General features: G+C 35.5%; 1 protein-coding gene across 1 annotated transcript; it reads left to right on the plus strand.

Annotated features, from left to right (window-relative positions):
• The first annotated feature begins 13,712 nt into the window (after nucleotides 1-13,712).
• uncx (UNC homeobox) lies at nucleotides 13,713-16,405 on the plus strand. Its single transcript, XM_030142102.1, has 3 exons — nucleotides 13,713-13,971; nucleotides 14,552-14,727; nucleotides 15,344-16,405. The coding sequence occupies exons 1-3, from the start codon at nucleotides 13,713-13,715 to the stop codon at nucleotides 16,403-16,405; spliced, it is 1,497 nt and encodes a 498-aa protein (XP_029997962.1).
• Nucleotides 16,406-18,724: the final 2,319 nt, after the last annotated feature.

The following is an 18,724-nucleotide window of genomic DNA, read 5'->3' on the forward strand; positions in this document are numbered from 1 at the left end:
GGGTGGTCTAATATTTTTTTTTCCACAGCCATATGTTTCTATCTTTGTTGAAATGACATATTTTATTAGGGTAAATGTTGCTTTTATTGATTTCCTGCTCTGACTGGGCGCCTCTTAGACCCCTGTGTTTTAAAGCACTGGTGGGTAATGTGAGTTCATACATACAGCAGATCAGATGTTTAGATGCTGACTTGGCTTTTGACTGGGAGTCCAGCTGGCATCTGGAAGTGCTTGTGGGTTCCTGCTGGTTTAACCACAGTGTGTTTGAGGAGTAAATTTGCTCACTGGACCCTGCAATTATTCTTTTTCTTGTTATCATTAAGTGGATGGTATGTGAGAGTGGAATTGTGGATACAGTCCATGCTACTAATACATTTTATACACATTATACATGAGATACAGTCAGGGAGTAAATGTCCCAAGAGTTTAACTTTGCTGTTGTGTTTTTTTTTTTTTTTTTTAAACAGATACATGTCTCTATCTGTAATAGAAGTATTAACATTACACTGTTAGGGGCTCATAATATGTTTTAACCCAGGGGTGTCAAACTCATTTTAGTTCAGGGGCCATATTCAGCTAAATTTGATCTGCAGTGGACCGGACCAGAGAAATAATAACATAATAATATAGAAATAATGACAAGTCCAATTTTTTTCCCTTTGTTTTAGTGTAAAAAAAACAATTAAATTATGAAAATACTTACTTTTATAAACTATAAACTAGTTTGTAAATGTAAATATTTTCATAATTTAATGTTATTTTTTGCACTAAAACAAAGAAAACATTTTTTAAGTTGTTCATTCTAGATTTTTTTAGCTTAATTGAAGATTTTATTTTTTTTTACTTAATTGAAAATTTTTTTGGCTTAGTTGAAGATTTTTTTTTTTTTTTTTTTTTTAACTTTATTTAGGATTTTTTTTGCTAAATTTGAGATTTTTTGGGCTTAATTGAAGATTTTTTTACATGAAGATTTTTTTGGCTTAATTAAAGATTTTTTTTTACTTAACTGAAGATTTTTTTTTGGCTTAATTCAGGATTTTTTTTTCCTTAATTCAAGCTAATTCTTTTTTTGCTTAATTCAATTCAAGACTGTGGAATTTTTGCACTTGGCAAAAACATCCCAGGGGCCGAACTAGACCCTTTGGCGGGCCGCATTTGGCCCCTGGGCCGCATGTTTGACACCCCTGCTTTAACCCATAGAGACCCAAACAGCCACCGGTGACACAAACCACCTGTTGATCTAAACTGTTTAATACCTGTTGACCCACTAATCCTATCAATACATGCTGCTGCTACTGTACATGCACCACCACTTTGACTGTACTGTTGCTGCATACTGTGAATTTTGTACATATTAACCCCTGTATAGTGTTTGGGTCTGTGGGATCCATTGTCATTTTTTTTTTTTAAAAAGAAGAATACAAGTAATATTTTTTTTAATGAATTGTTTCCTCTCATATCTTGGTATTACTTTTTATTAACAAACAAACTAAAAACGACCAGAACTTTAATTCATAAATGTGATCTAGCAAAGGCTAAAGGCAAATACTGAACATATAGTATGCTTTTTATATTACTTGTAATTGGGATGAAGTAAAAATCTGTTGAGTATTTTAAGACAAAATTGTTTGATTATGTTGAATTAAAAACCCACAAATTCAGCAGGTCCACCACGCCCATGAACACTGGCTGAATAACAAAAATCTGAACACCAAACAAGGGATAAGAATTTAATATTATTGTTATTATTATTATTTTTTAAAATCTTTTTCAACTTTTTTTCTTTGCATATTTTATTTTGTTATGGTAGTTTTATTCTACCCTACTTACCATGTATATATATATATATATATATATATATATATATATATATATATATATATATATATATATATATATATATATATATATATATAGATAGATAGATATATAGATATAGAGATAGATATAGATAGATAGATAGATAGATAGATAGATAGATAGATATAGATATATAGATATACATACATACATATCTATCTATCTATCTATCTATCTATCTATCTATCTATCTATCTATCTATATCTATATATGTATATTATATATATATATATATATATATATATATATATATATATATATATATATATATATATATATATATATATATATATATATATATATGTATGTACAGGGTGGGGAAGCAAAATTTACAATATTTTAAGGCAGGGATTGAAAGACAGTGTATGACCAATTAGTTTATTGAAAGTCAAGAGAATTTATTTGCCACAAGAAAATTGACATAATAGAAAATGTTTTTATTCTATGTGTCCTCCTTCTTTCTCAATAACTGCCTTCACACGCTTCCTGAAACTTGTGCAAGTGTTCCTCAAATATTCGGGTGACAACTTCTCCCATTCTTCTTTAATAGTATCTTCCAGACTTTCTCGTAATAGTTTTGCTCATAGTCATTCTCTTCTTTCCATTCTAAACAGTCTTTATGGACACTCCAACTATTTTTGAAGTCTCCTTTGGTGTGACGAGTGCATTCAGCAAATCACACACTCTTTGACGTTTGCTTTCCTGATTACTCATATGGGCAAAAGTTTCTGAAAAGGTATGGATAATAGTGTTAGGTATGATTTTGACATCAATATATGTTTGGTTTCAAAACAATTGACGTAGTGCCTGCTGAGAAAAAACAACTAAATGTTGATGGTAAATTTTGCTTCCCCACCCTGTATATATACATATATATATATATATATATATATATATATATATATAGATAGATAGATATATAGATATATAGATATATAGATATAGATATATATAGATATAGTTTAGATTTTATTCTTTATCTTATGTGTTAAAAACCTAGACCTGTGTAACTACATTTCGTTCTATCATGTACCATTGATCGAATGACAATAAAGCTGAGTCTGAGTCTGACATGTAAATAATTGGTGTAAAATGCAGTTTGTCATCTTTTCATGGTCATCACATATGACCCATTTGGATGTTAAGAGGTTCCGTAGTTACCGTGGAAACAGTCATCTTCTACAACATTGATCCAACTCCATAGATTTTACTAGTGAATCGATGACAGTGCATGGACACACTTGTTTTTATGTTCAGTTAATGATATATTTTGTTGAAAAAGTCACTTTTTGTTTTTTTTAATGTTTTAATTTAATAACCTTTGAATGTAATAACCTTTGAATTTGCTTTGAGCTTTGTATGAACATGTACATGATCAGTGAATTAAATTTATGAAAATACATGATTTACACTGAACAATGCAAAACAAAGAAGATAATATTATCATAAATGGTGATAAATCACTTAAAAAATGGTTAAATATAAAGGAAAATGTATTTGGGAACTACCACAAAAGTAGCACTGGGTCTTTACTGACTTCACTTCCATTCCCTGGTGGTGCTGTAACATCCTCACAATCACATCATCAGCGATATGACTCCATAATTTGCTAATTAAGGTCAGGTTTTCACTCAAGTCATAATAAATTCAAGACAAATTTGTGAGGTTGGAATGATACGTCTCTCTCTGGTGGACGGACAGCAGCTCTGAAAAAGCGATCACTGAAGATCTGAAGCGGGAAAAGTATTAGCTTCGTTCTATCTTTTAAAATATTTAACCCCGAAAGAGTCTTTTAAAAAGCCCAAAGTAATATTCAGCATTCATGAAAATGTGCAAAAGTCAATTTTATTAGAAAGCGAGATAGAGCCGTATAATTCCAGTATCACAATTTGGCATGCATTATTGAAAGCCCAGTCCAATCAGGCGGAGCTTTTGACAGTTTTCCAAGACCAGATGTTAGATTATGACTGTGGATTTAAGTTTGGATTCTCAGATGAGTGAGTGTAATGGACTAAAATCGACCTCCACATTGTTTTAAATAGCACTCAGGCTAAATCTCTTGCAAACTGATGGCTTAGTGCTTTAAAATGTTAATTTATCAGAGGATTGAATTCTCTGTAATGCTCCCATGGCTGAGGGATGTCTTTGCAGGTTTTACCAGTTGATGGCAGCAGGATTCTTCTGGAAAACAGCGGATCCCATGAGCATTATACTCTATATGCACACATTATAAACAAGTGGTGCCAGGCACAACAAACCCCGCCCCTCACACATATTTCGCCCATTATAAGTAAATAGGAAGATTTTAAAAATTCATAAAAAATTGAAACTTTGACCTACTGTTCCCAAAATATAATGAGATCCATTCTGGGTCACTGGCAATCTATAGTGTCAATTTGGTATGAATTCAACCAAAAGTTTTGCTGCTACAGACATATGCAATTTCACCCATTATAAGTAAATGGGGAAAAAAAAGAATTAAAAAATTCATAAAAAAATTGAAATTTCAACCTACTTTTCCCAAAATATAATGACACCTATTCTGGATCACTGGCAATCTATAAACCAAATTTGGTATGAATTCACCCAATAATTTTGCTGCTACAGACATTTGAAATTTTGCCTATTATAAGTAAATGGGGAAAAAAAAGAATTTCAAAATTCAGAAAAAATTTTAACTTTGACCTACCTTTCCCAAAATATAATGTCATATATTCTGTGTCACTGGAAATCTATAAATGAAATTTGGTATAAATTCACTCAATAATTTTGCTGCTACAGACATTTGAAATTTTGCCCATTATGAGCAAATGGGGAAAAAAAAAAAAATTTTTAAATTCATAAAAAAAATTGAAACTTTGACATACTTTTCCCAAAATATAATGACTTCTATTCTGCGTCACTGGCAACCTATAAACCAAATTTGGTATGAATTCACCCAATAATTTTGCTGCTACAGACATTTGAAATTTTGTCCATTATAAGTAAATAGGGGGAAAAAATTAATTTAAAAATTCATTAAAAAAAATTGTAACTTTGACCTACCTTTCCCAAAATATAATGTCCTATATTCTGGATCACTGGCAATCTATAAACCAAATTTGGTATTAATTCACTTAATAATTTTGCTGCTACAGACATTTGAAATTTCGCCCATTATAAGCAAATGGGGAAAAAAAAATATATTTTAAGAATTCACAAAAAATTACAACTTTGACCTACTTTTCCCAAAATGTACTGAGATCTATTCTGGGTCACTGGCAGTCTATAAACCAAATTTGGTATGAATTTACCCAATAATTTTGCTGCTACAGACATTTGAAATTTCACCCATTATAAGTAAATGGGGAAAAAAAAAAAGATATAAAAAAATTCATCAAAAATTGTAACTTTGACTTACCTCCCCCAAAATGTAATGTCATATATTCCAGGTCACTGGCAATATATAAACCAAATTTAGTATGAATTCAACCAATAGTTTTGCTGCTAGACAAACAAACAAAGAAAACAAACAAACCGAACCAAAAACTATACCTCTTACCTCCTCTTTGGTGGTGGTGGTGGTGGTGGGGGGGGGGGTATAAAATCTTTGAGTGTGTAATTTTAAACCAAAAGCATCTTGACATTAATAATACAATTAAAGTGCATTTCTGCTGCATCCTTCATATTTTCCATCATAAGACATAGAATCCTTAGTAGAAGTAGGAGATATTTCTTCTCTGCTAAACTCAACATAATGCATGGAAATAGTAAATCATCTGAAGCAGCTACAAAACGTATAAATTTGCGTCCTGCTCTAAAACACCTGCAGAGAAGGCTGTGAAAGGTGCTTCCAGATGGTACTGAACACCTGGTCCTGCTCTCATCTCCCTACAGTTTTAGATCCACAGGGGTGAAGCCAAACCTCTGCCTGAGATGTTGGAATTTAAGCAGACGTATTAAAGAACGACTGACGTTTAGTTTGACTAATGTGTTGAGAAAAGCACCTAAAAACAGAGTGATAAAGATTTCCATTTTCATGATTTATGATTTTTTCTCAGTGAGGGGACTCTAAACGTTACCATTTTTTAAGAAAAAGAATGGACTTTAGGGAAAGGGAAATGATGTTAATCCTCCTAATGTTAATGCTCAAATCTGTGTTGTTTTGTACTGGCCTTTCACAAAGTTAGGATCTGGATCTATTTTATGCAGAAAGTATGAATAAATGTTCCTCTTTTTTACATACAACATATACATAACCACAAATTTGACCCACAATATCAAAGTATTTCCATTTTATGCTACTTTATATTTCTAGTCTATTGCATTTCACAGGGAACTGTTTTTACTCTGATACATTTATTTGACATTTTGACATTAAATAGAGTTTTTTTCTTACATAAAAACATATAAATGTACTCAATCATTCTTATATGCTTATACACTACTTATGTATCAGTAGCAGTCAATTTTAAATTACCTAAAAGTACAACAGTACTTACATGTAATTGTCAGTATCAAAATCAATAATATACATTTTCTGAATAATGATTAACTTTAATTTTAATAGTTAAGTGCATTTTGTTGAAAATACTTGGCGTTATTTGACTTAAGTAACATTTTAAACTCAGATTTACTTGCGTAGGAGTATTTCAACTTAATACATCTACTCCATTACATTTAGGCGAAGTACTTTACTTCAATACAATATTTGACCTTTTCATGTTAAATAGTTGTTTTCTTTAACCCAAAACTGTATGTATGTACTTTTATACCATGATTTGATGCAGTACTATATCACTAATCGACCCAGTATTTTGTAAATTACCTAACACTACAACATTGTAATGAAGTTACATGTTTTATTTAATGATAAAAAATAATAGAACACACTCTGTGCATTACAAATATTTAGTACATTTTGCTGAAAATGTTTTAGTTTTACTGAAGCAACATTTTGAATTCAAGGGTTTTAGTGGCTTATTTCTATGTAATACTTCTACTGTCTTATTTTGGAGGGATTTATTTGACTTTTTTGATGTTAGATGACTACAGTGTTACGTGTATGTATTAAACAATAATATACAATTTCTGCAAAACAAATAGCACATTTTACCAAAAATTCAGGGGGTTTAGTGTAGAGGAGTGTTTCTGCTCTATACTTCTACTCCCTTACATTTACAAGGAAAGTTGTTTTTTTTTTTCAATACATTTATTTGGAATGTATTCTAACATTAAAAAAACCTTGAGACATTTGTCATATTTTTTTTTTTTTTTTATATTTTAGGTTTTTTTTTTTTTAACCTAAAAGCATTTGGATATTGTATGTTTTGAAGCAGTATTATGCAATTAGTCTACCTAGTAGAGTACAAATTTCCTAAAATTACATTACAATGCATTGAAATGTATTTATTTATGTATTTATTTGTGATAAAAACTGAACCGTACACTTTCTGGATAACAAATAATTTGCACATTTTACTGAAATTATTATACTTTTACTAAGTAATGTTTTGAATTCTTTAGTTTTTGTTGTTGCAGAGTATTTCTACTTGTAATAGTTCTACTTTTACTCAATTAACCCTTTCATGCATGAATTATTATAAAACCGAGTGGGCTGTTACTCCTAAATCAGACTTAAATGTGTACAATTTGATTATTTTCAGTGATAGGCATACAATGTATTACATTAAACACAACTTTAATTATAAATATTGGGATAGTGTACAAAAACCTCTTTCTATAGATATATCATATAATTAATTTAGGAAAACTTAATCTAAAAGGTAACTGTAGTGGATGCATGTCAGTACTAACATCAATTATCTGATAATGTAGAAAAAAATTAATTAATTAGGCAATCCATGTTTAAGTTTTGGTGTTGTGCAATAATTAGGTCAAAAACAGCTATTTTGGACAAATTATTACAGATAGTATTGTAATTACACCATGCATGAAAGGGTAAAAGGATGAAAAAAGTGACGTCTTCCACCACAGACTAATTCAGACAAAAGACGATACTCATTTCAGATGTTTTGTGAGATGTCACTCATAGGAAATAGTCCTAACGTAGTGCTCGATATTCATTTAAATTCAATTCAGTTTTATTTGTAGAACCCTATATCACAACAAGATTGCCTCACAGGGCTTTACAGAATTAGTTGGATATAAAAACAAACAGTCAAATAAACAGTAGATGAAGGAGATGGATTTCACATGTGTATGAACCTGTCAGCTCCTCTTTTTTGAGATTCCCTAAACAGAATCAGGAAACAGCCACTAGAGGACACCACAGGACTTTTTATGCACAGTCAGTCCCAGTCTTGGAGAACAGAGGGGATTTGGGTTCATGGAGCCCTGATGGGAGGTCACAGGCCTATAGTTCCACTGGTGTTTCACAACCACAGTCCTGTTCTGTCTGCAAGACTTTTCTGAATGATTTCTGACCAAATGCTGGGTGAAAAATGTGATAATTGTTGTTTTTCTGCTGGACTTGTCAGTAAACTCTCCTTGATGATATTCAGGAGGAAACAGAAGCAAATAATCTGACTATCACCAAAGTATCTACACGGAATATCTATATTTGAACATATTTTCTGTTATTACACCAATCGTGGTTGTGTTATCTACTCAGACATGAAACATAAGCCTGAAATGTGTGATCCAGGCCTTTCAGAAGTTAACATTTAGCTTCAGCGTGACTTATTTTTGTGTTCGAACATGTTGTGTTGGTTTGCTGAAGTGCCGTTCCACAGTAAATCATCTCTGGGGTGTTTGATATTTATTTATTTCTTTGTACAGCAGCAGATGGCCGGGCTGCAGAGTACAGTCACCGCTCCCTCTCTCTTTCTCTACTACCAGATCTTTGTAATGTGAGGAAACAGCGAGGGATTTTGCTATAGCCATCCTGCCATCACTTCCAATTTGGCTAGAGCCAGAATAAACTGCACGAGCTGAACCACACAGTTAGTATTTGGGTACGTTTCTCTGTTTGCTCCCTGGTTTTTTGAGAGTTTTAGTAACTCCTTGAAGTTTAGATGCAGCAAACATGTCCAACAGAAAAAAAAATAATGGACTTTACTTGGTTTTTCTTTGGTGTTTTGATGTATTTTGCTGGATCTGTGCCTCTGTCCATGGTGCTGAAAATCAAGCCTCCATATATAAAGTCATGCACAGATGATATAAATATATATACAAACACCCAGACTACACATGATATGCACCTATTCATCCTTTCACCCATCCTAAACCATATTGGGATTATATGAAGGATGGCTTAAATTTTTTTTTTTTTTTTTTTTGGGATAGGCCACACTTTTCTTTCTTTCTTTTTTTTTATATTCCTGTAGAGTTGAATTATTAGATTGAAGTTGAATAATAAGCACTGAGTCAAACAGCACACCCTTCATCTGCGGAGCTGTAATTAACGGGGGCAAAATGCAGGCGGTGGTGAAGGGAAAAAAAAAAAAATGCAAATTATTCTGCACAAAGGCTCCTCACAAATTGGCGTCACCATTTCTCAAATTATATCATTACTATATTTTGAAAATGTTAATCTGTTGAGCGGATTTCCCGGGGGAGTTGAGTAAATTAGTTCTATTTCCGAGACTGCCTCTCTGCAAAGGCACGGCAGCGACAAGCACCTCTGATTTGCTGATTACAATTAGACTCCCCAGTTTGGGCTCCTTCAAGCATTGATAATTTTCGGCATATTAAGCACGTTTTAGCAAAGGTGATAAGTCAGTTTTAATTGAAATGAAATTATTATTCTAATGGAAGTTTGGTTATTATTATTAGGAGGCACTAGTCATTCTAGCTTCATTTTTAATATATAAATGCTGGGGAGTATAAAAAAAAAAAAAAAAAAAAAGATTTTGAAGGGCATTAGGGTGTCAGGATTGAATGAGGTAATTTGAAGGGAATTACTTTCTCTTCTATCAGAAATGAACTGAATTAAAAGTCCAAATCAATCGCTTTCACTTCTCCATTCTACTTTGACAGCGGCACAATTACAGATAATTAGATGGGAGGAAACTTTTAATTGTGGGATTAGAGGGAAAGAGAATTTGTAGGATCAGAGGAAAATTTCGAGGCAGAGTTTCTTGCTTAAAATCGAATCAAAGGATTTGCGAGCTTAAAATGGCAACCAGCTTCTTTTTTTTCACCCCCCTTTCATTCATTCTTTTTTTTTTTTTTAATGTTTAATTGGAATTGCATCTAGTTCATCCAAATCATCCAAAACAATTAATTTAGATTTAATTCTATAATTATCATCAAATCGAATAATGTGCAACCTAATTTAGATAGTTAAAAATTAACGTGCGTGAAGTTAATTGAGTAATTAAACTCCTAAACTGCTGCCTATTAATTTGCCTGCCTAATTAAAAATGAATTTGATTTTGTGCTGGTAAAGTAGGCATCAGTGTTGGATGGGCGTTGTGATAAGGCCTGCGTCTATTTTTTTTTTTTTTCCCGGATTGGGGTGTATCACTGAACACCTTTATTAACTTGGCATGCCCATGACTCTGTTATCAGTGCATCTGTTTAGTAAGTGACTCAGGTGAGTGTGCAGCTGCAAAATCCTCTTAGGAGACTCAGCCAAGCAGAGAAACAGCACAGGAAGTTGGCATTAGTGGGACTTATTTAGAGATGGGGGTGGGGGGGTGGGGGGTGAAGTGCCAGAGAAAAACTGTAGGTGAACTTGTCTCCTCACAAATAAACTTTGATTTGTAAATTCCTGGCGCCAGATTGTTGCGTTTGGACTCTTGAACCCGATTAAAAGCGCGCAAATGAGTCAGGAAGTTATTTGCATGTTATATGTGTGCACCATCATTACCACTACTGTTAGTTTTATTTTACTTTCTTTCTTTTTCCTGACACAGATCATCCCTAAACAGCTGACATATGGGACCACCCTACTCAAAACCACTCCCAAGAGATTTAACAGCAACATTTAATACTTCTAAACACTATAATGCACCAATAACGTTTATATGGAGCACAATCTCATGTGTTTGTGTCTTTTTGATCATAATATATAAAGATAAACCAGATAAATTATGCTTTAACCCTTTCATGCATAGGGGTCACTGCAGTGGACAGCTATTCTCCAGCTGTTCTCTTGTATATTCATGAGTTTTGTTGTTTTACTTCCATATCAGCCAACACAGTGGATGCTTATGCACTATCTCATACAAGATAATTCATACCATTACTGCAAGTTTATGTTCTTGATAAACCTGATCTGCAGTAACATGATTGAGTGTAAATCAATTGCTAATTGTTATTAGACTGTAATTAACAGTTCTCTTAAACAAAAAGTTTTTTTTTTTTTTTTTTTTTTTTTTTTTTAATCTCTATGAAGTGAGTAATAACTAGTATTACAGTATGATAACAGGTGAAAAAATATCAGATTAGCTTCATCAAAACATGCTTTTGTTTCATAGTTTTCACACATTTTATCACTTTCTGATATTGCGTATTCTGATATTACATGTTTCTTTGCTTCAAAAATTAAATCCATGGTGTCCAAATGAGTGGACGTTTTTGTAACTCCATGAAAAATAGGTTCATAAAATAAAAAAAAAAAATCAATTGCATTTTTTTTTCATGCCTAAAGAGGAATAAAAACACTCAGGAAAACAATCTTGACTAAGGTTGTCATAATTCATCCATGAAAGGGTTAAATATAAATGTGCATGAGGTTAAAAGGTTATAAGCGTCTGCAGCATTGAAGCAAAAGGTAATAATAGTCATGTAACAGCAAAAATGAAGTAGTTTTCTTTACAATATGTCATGATTTTCTTCTGAGCCTCACATCTATTTCATCCTGGAGTTTTATCACATGGATTGAAAGTTAATCAATTAGTCCATATAGGCTTTGTGCTCTTATTGATTTGGATCAAACAGCACATAAGCGCAATAAAGACGAGCTGTCCTGCAGACTGTGATGCTGCAACAAACGACTGAGGGAAAGAAAGAAAGAAAGAAAAAATATATTTTATTGTTATTATTCTATCTGAAGAGCTGCCAAAAGGGCCAGTTGTAAAAAAGGTAACAAGGCAGGGCAGCGGCGCCTGAATGCTGGCCTTGTTCGCCTTATTATCGGGTTAATTAAAGCTAGAATCTGACAATGTCACCCGGTTGTAGAAAAACGGATTTAAATGCAATGTCTCTGGAGACTGTGTCAAGGGCTGCTTTTCATTGAGCTCCTGCGCGCCTGACTTGGGGTGGAGGTGGTGATGGTGGTGGTGGTGGTGGGGAAAGAAGGGGGGGGGGGGGGGGGGGGCAGTCTATATATGTATATATACGCATGGAAATGACAAAAAGCAATTATTGAATTTTAGATGTCCAAAAAGAAATGAACGGGAGGAATTATTCATAAGATCTTGTCCGTGTGCGTTAAGAATTAAAGTTAAAATACAAAAGAGGAAAAAGGCTTCAAAAGACAAGCTGCTGGTACCACTAAGACTGGAGAGGAAGATGGATAAATAGGCAAGATCATTTCTGAGGAGTTCATTAAAATGTAGGGCTACACGTTGAAATACAGAGGGGTTGTTATTTGGGCTTGGGGGTCAAGTGACGAGCGGATTATATACTTCCTCATAATAATATTAATTAAACAATTTGCATGCTAATAGGGTAACAATTATCGCAGCTTCTGTTGAGAGATTCAGGTTATTACAACATGCCAATCCGGGTGCCAAGGGTCAGGGAATGAGTGGGGTGCGAAATTTCAACTCTGATTAACATTATGACAGCGCCAGACTTGGGATAAATAAAGTCGAATTAATTATTTGAAAAACCTAATGAGCAGATAGGATTTAGGCAAGTCACATATTGAGTGCATGGGGTTGCACAAAGTGGAGGAGCTTTCCAATTTGGTTTCACTGACTGGAAATAGGAAATGTTGTGAGTGTCTGCGAATGTATGCCCCCCCACCACCACCCCACCCCACTACACCCCCCCCCAATGGACATGTCTGCTCTATTCTACTCTTATTCTATTGTCCTGTTTATAGTAGAAGCAGCTTTCCTTTATTTGGCCATAAATTTACTTTATAACACATAGAGTTTTCATTTTGCTTTTGTGCCTTTCAGCAATATTTCAGCTCCCTGTTGTTGTTGTTGTTTTACGCGCAAGGTGTAACGTGTTTTAAAGGTAATCTACTAATATTATGATTTATCATAAGTCAGTGCTGCTCCAAAGGACGCAGACACAAGCAGAAATAAAGGTATTTTATTCACCATATTATTATTATTATTTGCTTATTATTTATAGAAAACGATGCGTAATTGCGCGTTTGCGTGCGTAAAATCACACGCCTTAATGATTTAAAAAAAAAAAAAAAAAAAAAAAAAAAAATGAGGTTAACTTTGCTCAAATAAAACCACTTTAAGTCCTAGATCGTATTCGCAGGTCCATCAGTTGAACAAAAAAAAAAAAAAAAAAAAAAAAGAACTCTGGCAGCCTCTGGCCCAACCTATCCGCCTGCAGTCTTTTTCTTCCCGGGAAATCTGCGAGCCCTTCCTCTCGGTGGGTCCCCCGTGTAGTTGCGATGTAGTTCTTATCAAAGCCCTCCTGTCTTGTTGTGACAGCTCTGATATTGTTTATTGAGGTGGATGTCAGCTTTAATTAGCAATCGATACGGGGAGCGTTTGCAGAGAAGCGTCTCTGACGTCAGAGTCCATTACCGCTTCTCATTGGGTCTCATATTCCCAGAGCCTGGGCTAATTATTGGGAGGTTCATGTGGATAAAGTACCAGCTCATCCCTCCCTTCACATCATGTCCCCTACTCGTTGGCCACACTCACTGCATGCTTTTTAAATTCCCATCACCGGCCTCCAGACGTCGTTTCCTTTTGCCTGCGGGATGATGGACAGCAGGATACTGGATCCACCTCACGCCCAGTTCGGAGGTTCTCTCGGCGGGATGGTGGGCTTCCCGTACCATCTAAGCCACCATCATGTTTACGAATTAGCCGGGCATCAACTTCAATCTGCGTCCGCGGTTCCTTTCTCAATAGACGGATTACTTAATGGTTCCTGCACGGCTTCAGTGGGTAATTCCAACCCCCTCTTGTCTTCAGGCTGCGGGATGAATGGAGATAATCAGCAGTACAAACTGACAGGTAAGACACGTTATTCTGCAACGATAACCTCCTCAAGGTTGGTTGCTTTTTGCACACACTGACAAAAACACAAAGACAGGATATTGCGATACAAGTGTTGTGTTTTTAAAGGGCAAGCCTATATATCCACATGCACAGGGATATTCCACCTCCTCTCCCCTCTTTCTTCTTCTTCTTCTCCTCATTCTTCTTCTTCATCGCCTCCCTTTTCATTTACCATCAACAGCAGAGGATGCAACCAAGCACACACCAAAAAAACAAAACAAAACAAAACAAAAACAAAAAAAAAATGTTTCTGTCAATAGCTTGTGTTGACATCCATAGTTGGGTTTTAAATCTGAAAAAGGATTTGAGCTGGAGCTGCAGGCTGCATGTGTGAAACCAAAACAGCATCCACATCCAGCATCTTCAGCTTTAAACTTTACAAAATAATACCAATAATAATATTTAAATTAAAAAAAAAAAAATCCTTATGCTGCAGCTTTAAACCTCAGCTGTGACAAAAAAAAATTAAAAAAAATGTGGTAATTTTCAACAGTTATTTCCCTTTTGTTTACATTTATTCTTATTCTGCTGTCAGACTCGGGGGACCCAGACAAAGATAGTCCTGGTTGCAAGAGAAGGAGAACTCGCACAAATTTCACTGGTTGGCAACTGGAAGAATTAGAAAAGGCTTTTAATGAGAGCCACTATCCCGACGTTTTCATGAGAGAAGCACTGGCTCTCCGATTGGACTTGATAGAATCGAGGGTTCAGGTAAATACACATTTTGTCTATTTAACCGTTTGTGTGTATGTATGTGTATGTGTGTGTGTGTTTATTCCTTTGTTATTATTATTATTTTTTATTCATTGCAGAGTCAGTGTATTAATTTAATGCAACGAAAATGCAAAATAAACCCTCAAATTGTACATATTTTAATATAGGGATTAATGCAATATATGTTGTTTTTTTTTTTTTTAAAGAAAGAATAAAAATAAATGCATGATATTTCTTGGCTTATGTTGCACGATTAAAATAATTTAAAATATGCATTAATATCAAATTATGTGTATTTTCATGCGTAAAACTTGTGCTTTAAATATGCAAGACCAAAAACATTCTAAATTTAACGCATAAATATAGAAATATTTTAGGATGACTATTTTTCTTGACTCAGTAAATATAATATTATCTCTTCAAAACAAAACTTGTTTTATTAGCTTCTTCCCAACTTTTTCCACTGTGTGTTTTTTTTTTTTTTCTCCATCCCAGGCCTGTGTCAAAACTCCAACACAAGGTCAAGATAGAAACCTCACAAGTTGTTTTTAATGTGTTTTTGTTCAGTTATTTTCACTTTTATAAGTGTGGGCTTTATTTTCTCCATCTGCAGGTATGGTTCCAAAACCGTCGAGCCAAATGGAGGAAAAAGGAAAACACAAAGAAGGGTCCGGGTCGACCTGCTCATAACGCCCACCCCACCACCTGCAGCGGGGAGCCCATGGACCCGGAGGAGATCGCCCGGAGAGAGTTGGACCGTCTGGAAAAGAAGAAGCGCAAACAGGAGCGACGGCTGCTTAAGTCCCAGAACAAACTGGTTTCTGGGGATTTATTTCACACTCCGGGTTCGGACAGCGACAGCGGGGTTTCGCACGTAACCGACAGTGACCACAACTCGAGTCTGTCTTTTGAGCCTGTGGTAGGGGGGAACCAAACGCAACCCAGCTGCGACCAAACAACACCTCATCACCCTCTGCAGACGCAAAACCACAACCAAAGACACTTGGACCGGGACGCTGGTGGATCCGAGCTGGACTCGCCAGAAGCCAGCCACCGGTCAAGCCTGTGCTCCAGTAACGACAGAGCATCCAGCCTGCAGAAACTGAACCCTTTCAGCGTCGAGAGCCTTCTTTCGGACTCCAGACCCAGACGCAACCCCGCGGCCTTACCCTCTTCACGGCCTTTAATAGGGAAAGGACACTTCCTACTCTATCCAATTACGCAGCCGCTTGGATTCATTGTTCCTCAAACTGCTCTGAAGGCAACAACAACAACAACAACAGCAGCAAACTGTGACAGTGGCCCGTCGGAGAGAAACCGCTGCAGCATCTCTGCAAGCTCTGCAGGATGTAGGACCAACCCCACGGACTGTGCAGACGCGTCCACGCAAAGAGGACAAACCGGATCAGAGGACAACAAACCCAATCCGGTGCGCACCAACCAACCGTCCTTTCCAAGTGGCAAAAGTACTCAAACCTCTGTTATTTGCAGCGATTCCACTTCTTCTACTTCCACTTCTACTTTTACCCACGAACACAGTCCCACTGTCACTTCCACACCTGTCGATGCAGACAGAAAAGAGCATTTAGACAACAAGGACCATCCCGAAAAACCTGTATTATGTGACAGTCCTGCAGAAACAAAGACAGACTTTAAAGATGTCGACATGGAATAAATCCTATAAAGGGGTAAAAAAAAAAAAAAAAAAGCAAAAAAAAAGCACAAAAAAAAAAAAAAGCAGAAACACAGATATAGCATCTAAACGACATCTCATTAGGCCAAAGCTTAACCAGAAACTACACTTTTTTTTTTTTTTTGCATCTAATTTCTAGTTTTCCCTCAAATCTGCTGATATTTTGACAATGTGTGCTCTCTCTCTCTCTCTCCATCTCTATCCCTATCTATTTTCTCTCTTTCTGCGAGTGTGTGTGTATGTGTGTGAGTCAGGAGTCTCTAGATATCATTTAATGTGTGATAACTTGTCAAAAAAAAAAAAAAAATGGAAAAAAAAAAAGAAAAACACAAGACCACGAACCATGAGACCAACAAAAATCCTCAAGAGCTGTAAAAAAAAAAAGGTATTATACTATTTATATATGTAAGGTTTTTCTTAAATAAATCTATTGTATACAAGCACCTCAAATCGTGTGAGACCTTAAATAGCAGCACATATACAGTGCAGGACTACAGTACAGTAAGGTAGTAAAGGAAAGGGGCTTTTCTTAAGAAATCTCATGTTGTACTTTGTATATTGCCTTAACAAATTTATTCATCTATAAGCCCCCACTGAAATGAGGTTACGAGCCTGAGGCGAAAAGGACCCGCTCGACTCCTGCAGAGTTTTGATATGAAAGTAATTATTTTCCCGGTGGCTACTGCAGGGGGATTCAGTTTATTTTAGCTCAAAGGGGGTTATAATACATTACCGATTTCTAGTGATATGAAATCACATAAACTTCCAAGAATAATAGAATTAGCATGAAAAGGCCTGGGTGTCAAATTGAAATAGGAAAATAATAGCCCCGGCAGCTGGGAGTGTGTGTGTTTGTGCATATTGGATAGGAGATGGGGATTCGTGGGGAGGCATTTTCATGAGCTTTTTTTTTTTTTTTTTCTTATATATTTTTTTTTTCTCCTCTCTCTCTCTCTCTCTCTCTCTCTCTCTCTCTCTCTCTCTCTCTCTCTCTCTCTCTCTCTCTCTCTCTCTCTCTCTCCTCTCTCTCCACTTTGTCAGGGCCCCTTGTAGCAGGGCTATATTAAGATAGATGTTCGATGATATCCCTCATTGTTCTGTCGCTTTACATTGATGTTTCTGTGTTATCAGCCTATTGATCATGCGTCGGCTGTAATAGGACGGGCTGGCAAACGTGCCTATTTACAATAGCAGAACACATTTGTTCTAATAGGGTTGGTGGTCCCCAGGGAAGCCATGCAGGATCTGGGACATCTGCTCCCTTTTGCAATATTAGCAGTGTTGACCACAATATCAAGTCGACCTATAAGGGAAAAAGAAATGTCGAGGCTGCGTTTGCGCGTAAAAGACAAAAACAAAAAAAAAAAAACATCCAGTCCGGCCATATGTAGAGCTCTTCATACTCTTGTTAAAATCCACAAGCCCTTTAGTGTTTTCTTTGGGTCTTGATTTGCAAATAAATTGAAAATAATCAGAGGGGTGAGCTTTATGTCTGAGCCGGCGCAAATGAATTTCTGAGCCAGTGTCCCTTTCAAAATATTTACATAAATTTCAACCCATGCAGCTGTTTGCTCTAGGAAGCAATGTCTTATTAGGTTGGTGGGGGGCAGGGGGCCGACACAGCCAACATGGCACATATAGAGTGAACATGCAAGAAGATTAAGGCCCTGCGTATGGGTTAGGGCTGTGCGTCTTTTGTGCGTAAAAATCATACATGTCATTATTTTGAATGAGAATTTTAGTATTATTATTTATTATTTTTTTCTTTTTTATCACCGTTGTATTCTGCTAGTAGAGTGGTTGTGGATGATATTATTGAACTTTTGCAAGCACTGCAAGTGTTTTTTATTTTTAATTATATTGTGTAAAAATGCAGACACGCTGCGTTTCTTGCAGCCTGCAAAATTTGTAGGGCCATTTTTTGAAATAACCCCTAAGATTCTTGGGTGTGTATTTTTCCATGCTACTCTTAGGCTATTTGGGACGTATGCCCAGTTCATCCATAATTCATTAGCACACTGAATAGGAGTATCGCTGGCTGCACATTGGTGGCCTTAAGGTGAAATTAGCGATTTGCTTAAGTAGTTAAGCTTTTCTTGCCTGAGAGCTGCACGCTGCATGATTCAAGACAAACTATCAATCGATATGCCCAGGCAGCCTCCAGGAGATGTGTCGTCCATGAATCATACTTTATGAATTCAATTTATACCCGGAGAAATTTTCAATTTGAACGCCGGATCATTATGGGAGAGTGTAAATTGTTTTTGCTCTATTATGCATCGGACGCCATCATTTTTCTTT

The sequence above is a fragment of the Sphaeramia orbicularis genome, chromosome 8, assembly GCF_902148855.1.
Source record: "Sphaeramia orbicularis chromosome 8, fSphaOr1.1, whole genome shotgun sequence".
NCBI lineage: Eukaryota > Metazoa > Chordata > Actinopteri > Kurtiformes > Apogonidae > Sphaeramia > Sphaeramia orbicularis.

Bases quoted from the DNA above. Each gene is read 5' to 3' on its own strand.
- uncx (XM_030142102.1), top strand. From the start codon at position 13,713: ATGATGGACAGCAGGATACTGGATCCACCTCACGCCCAGTTCGGAGGT. The intron at 13,972-14,551 runs GTAAGACACGTT...TTCTGCTGTCAG, and splicing joins TCAGCAGTACAAACTGACAG to ACTCGGGGGACCCAGACAAA. The intron at 14,728-15,343 runs GTAAATACACAT...CTCCATCTGCAG, and splicing joins TGATAGAATCGAGGGTTCAG to GTATGGTTCCAAAACCGTCG.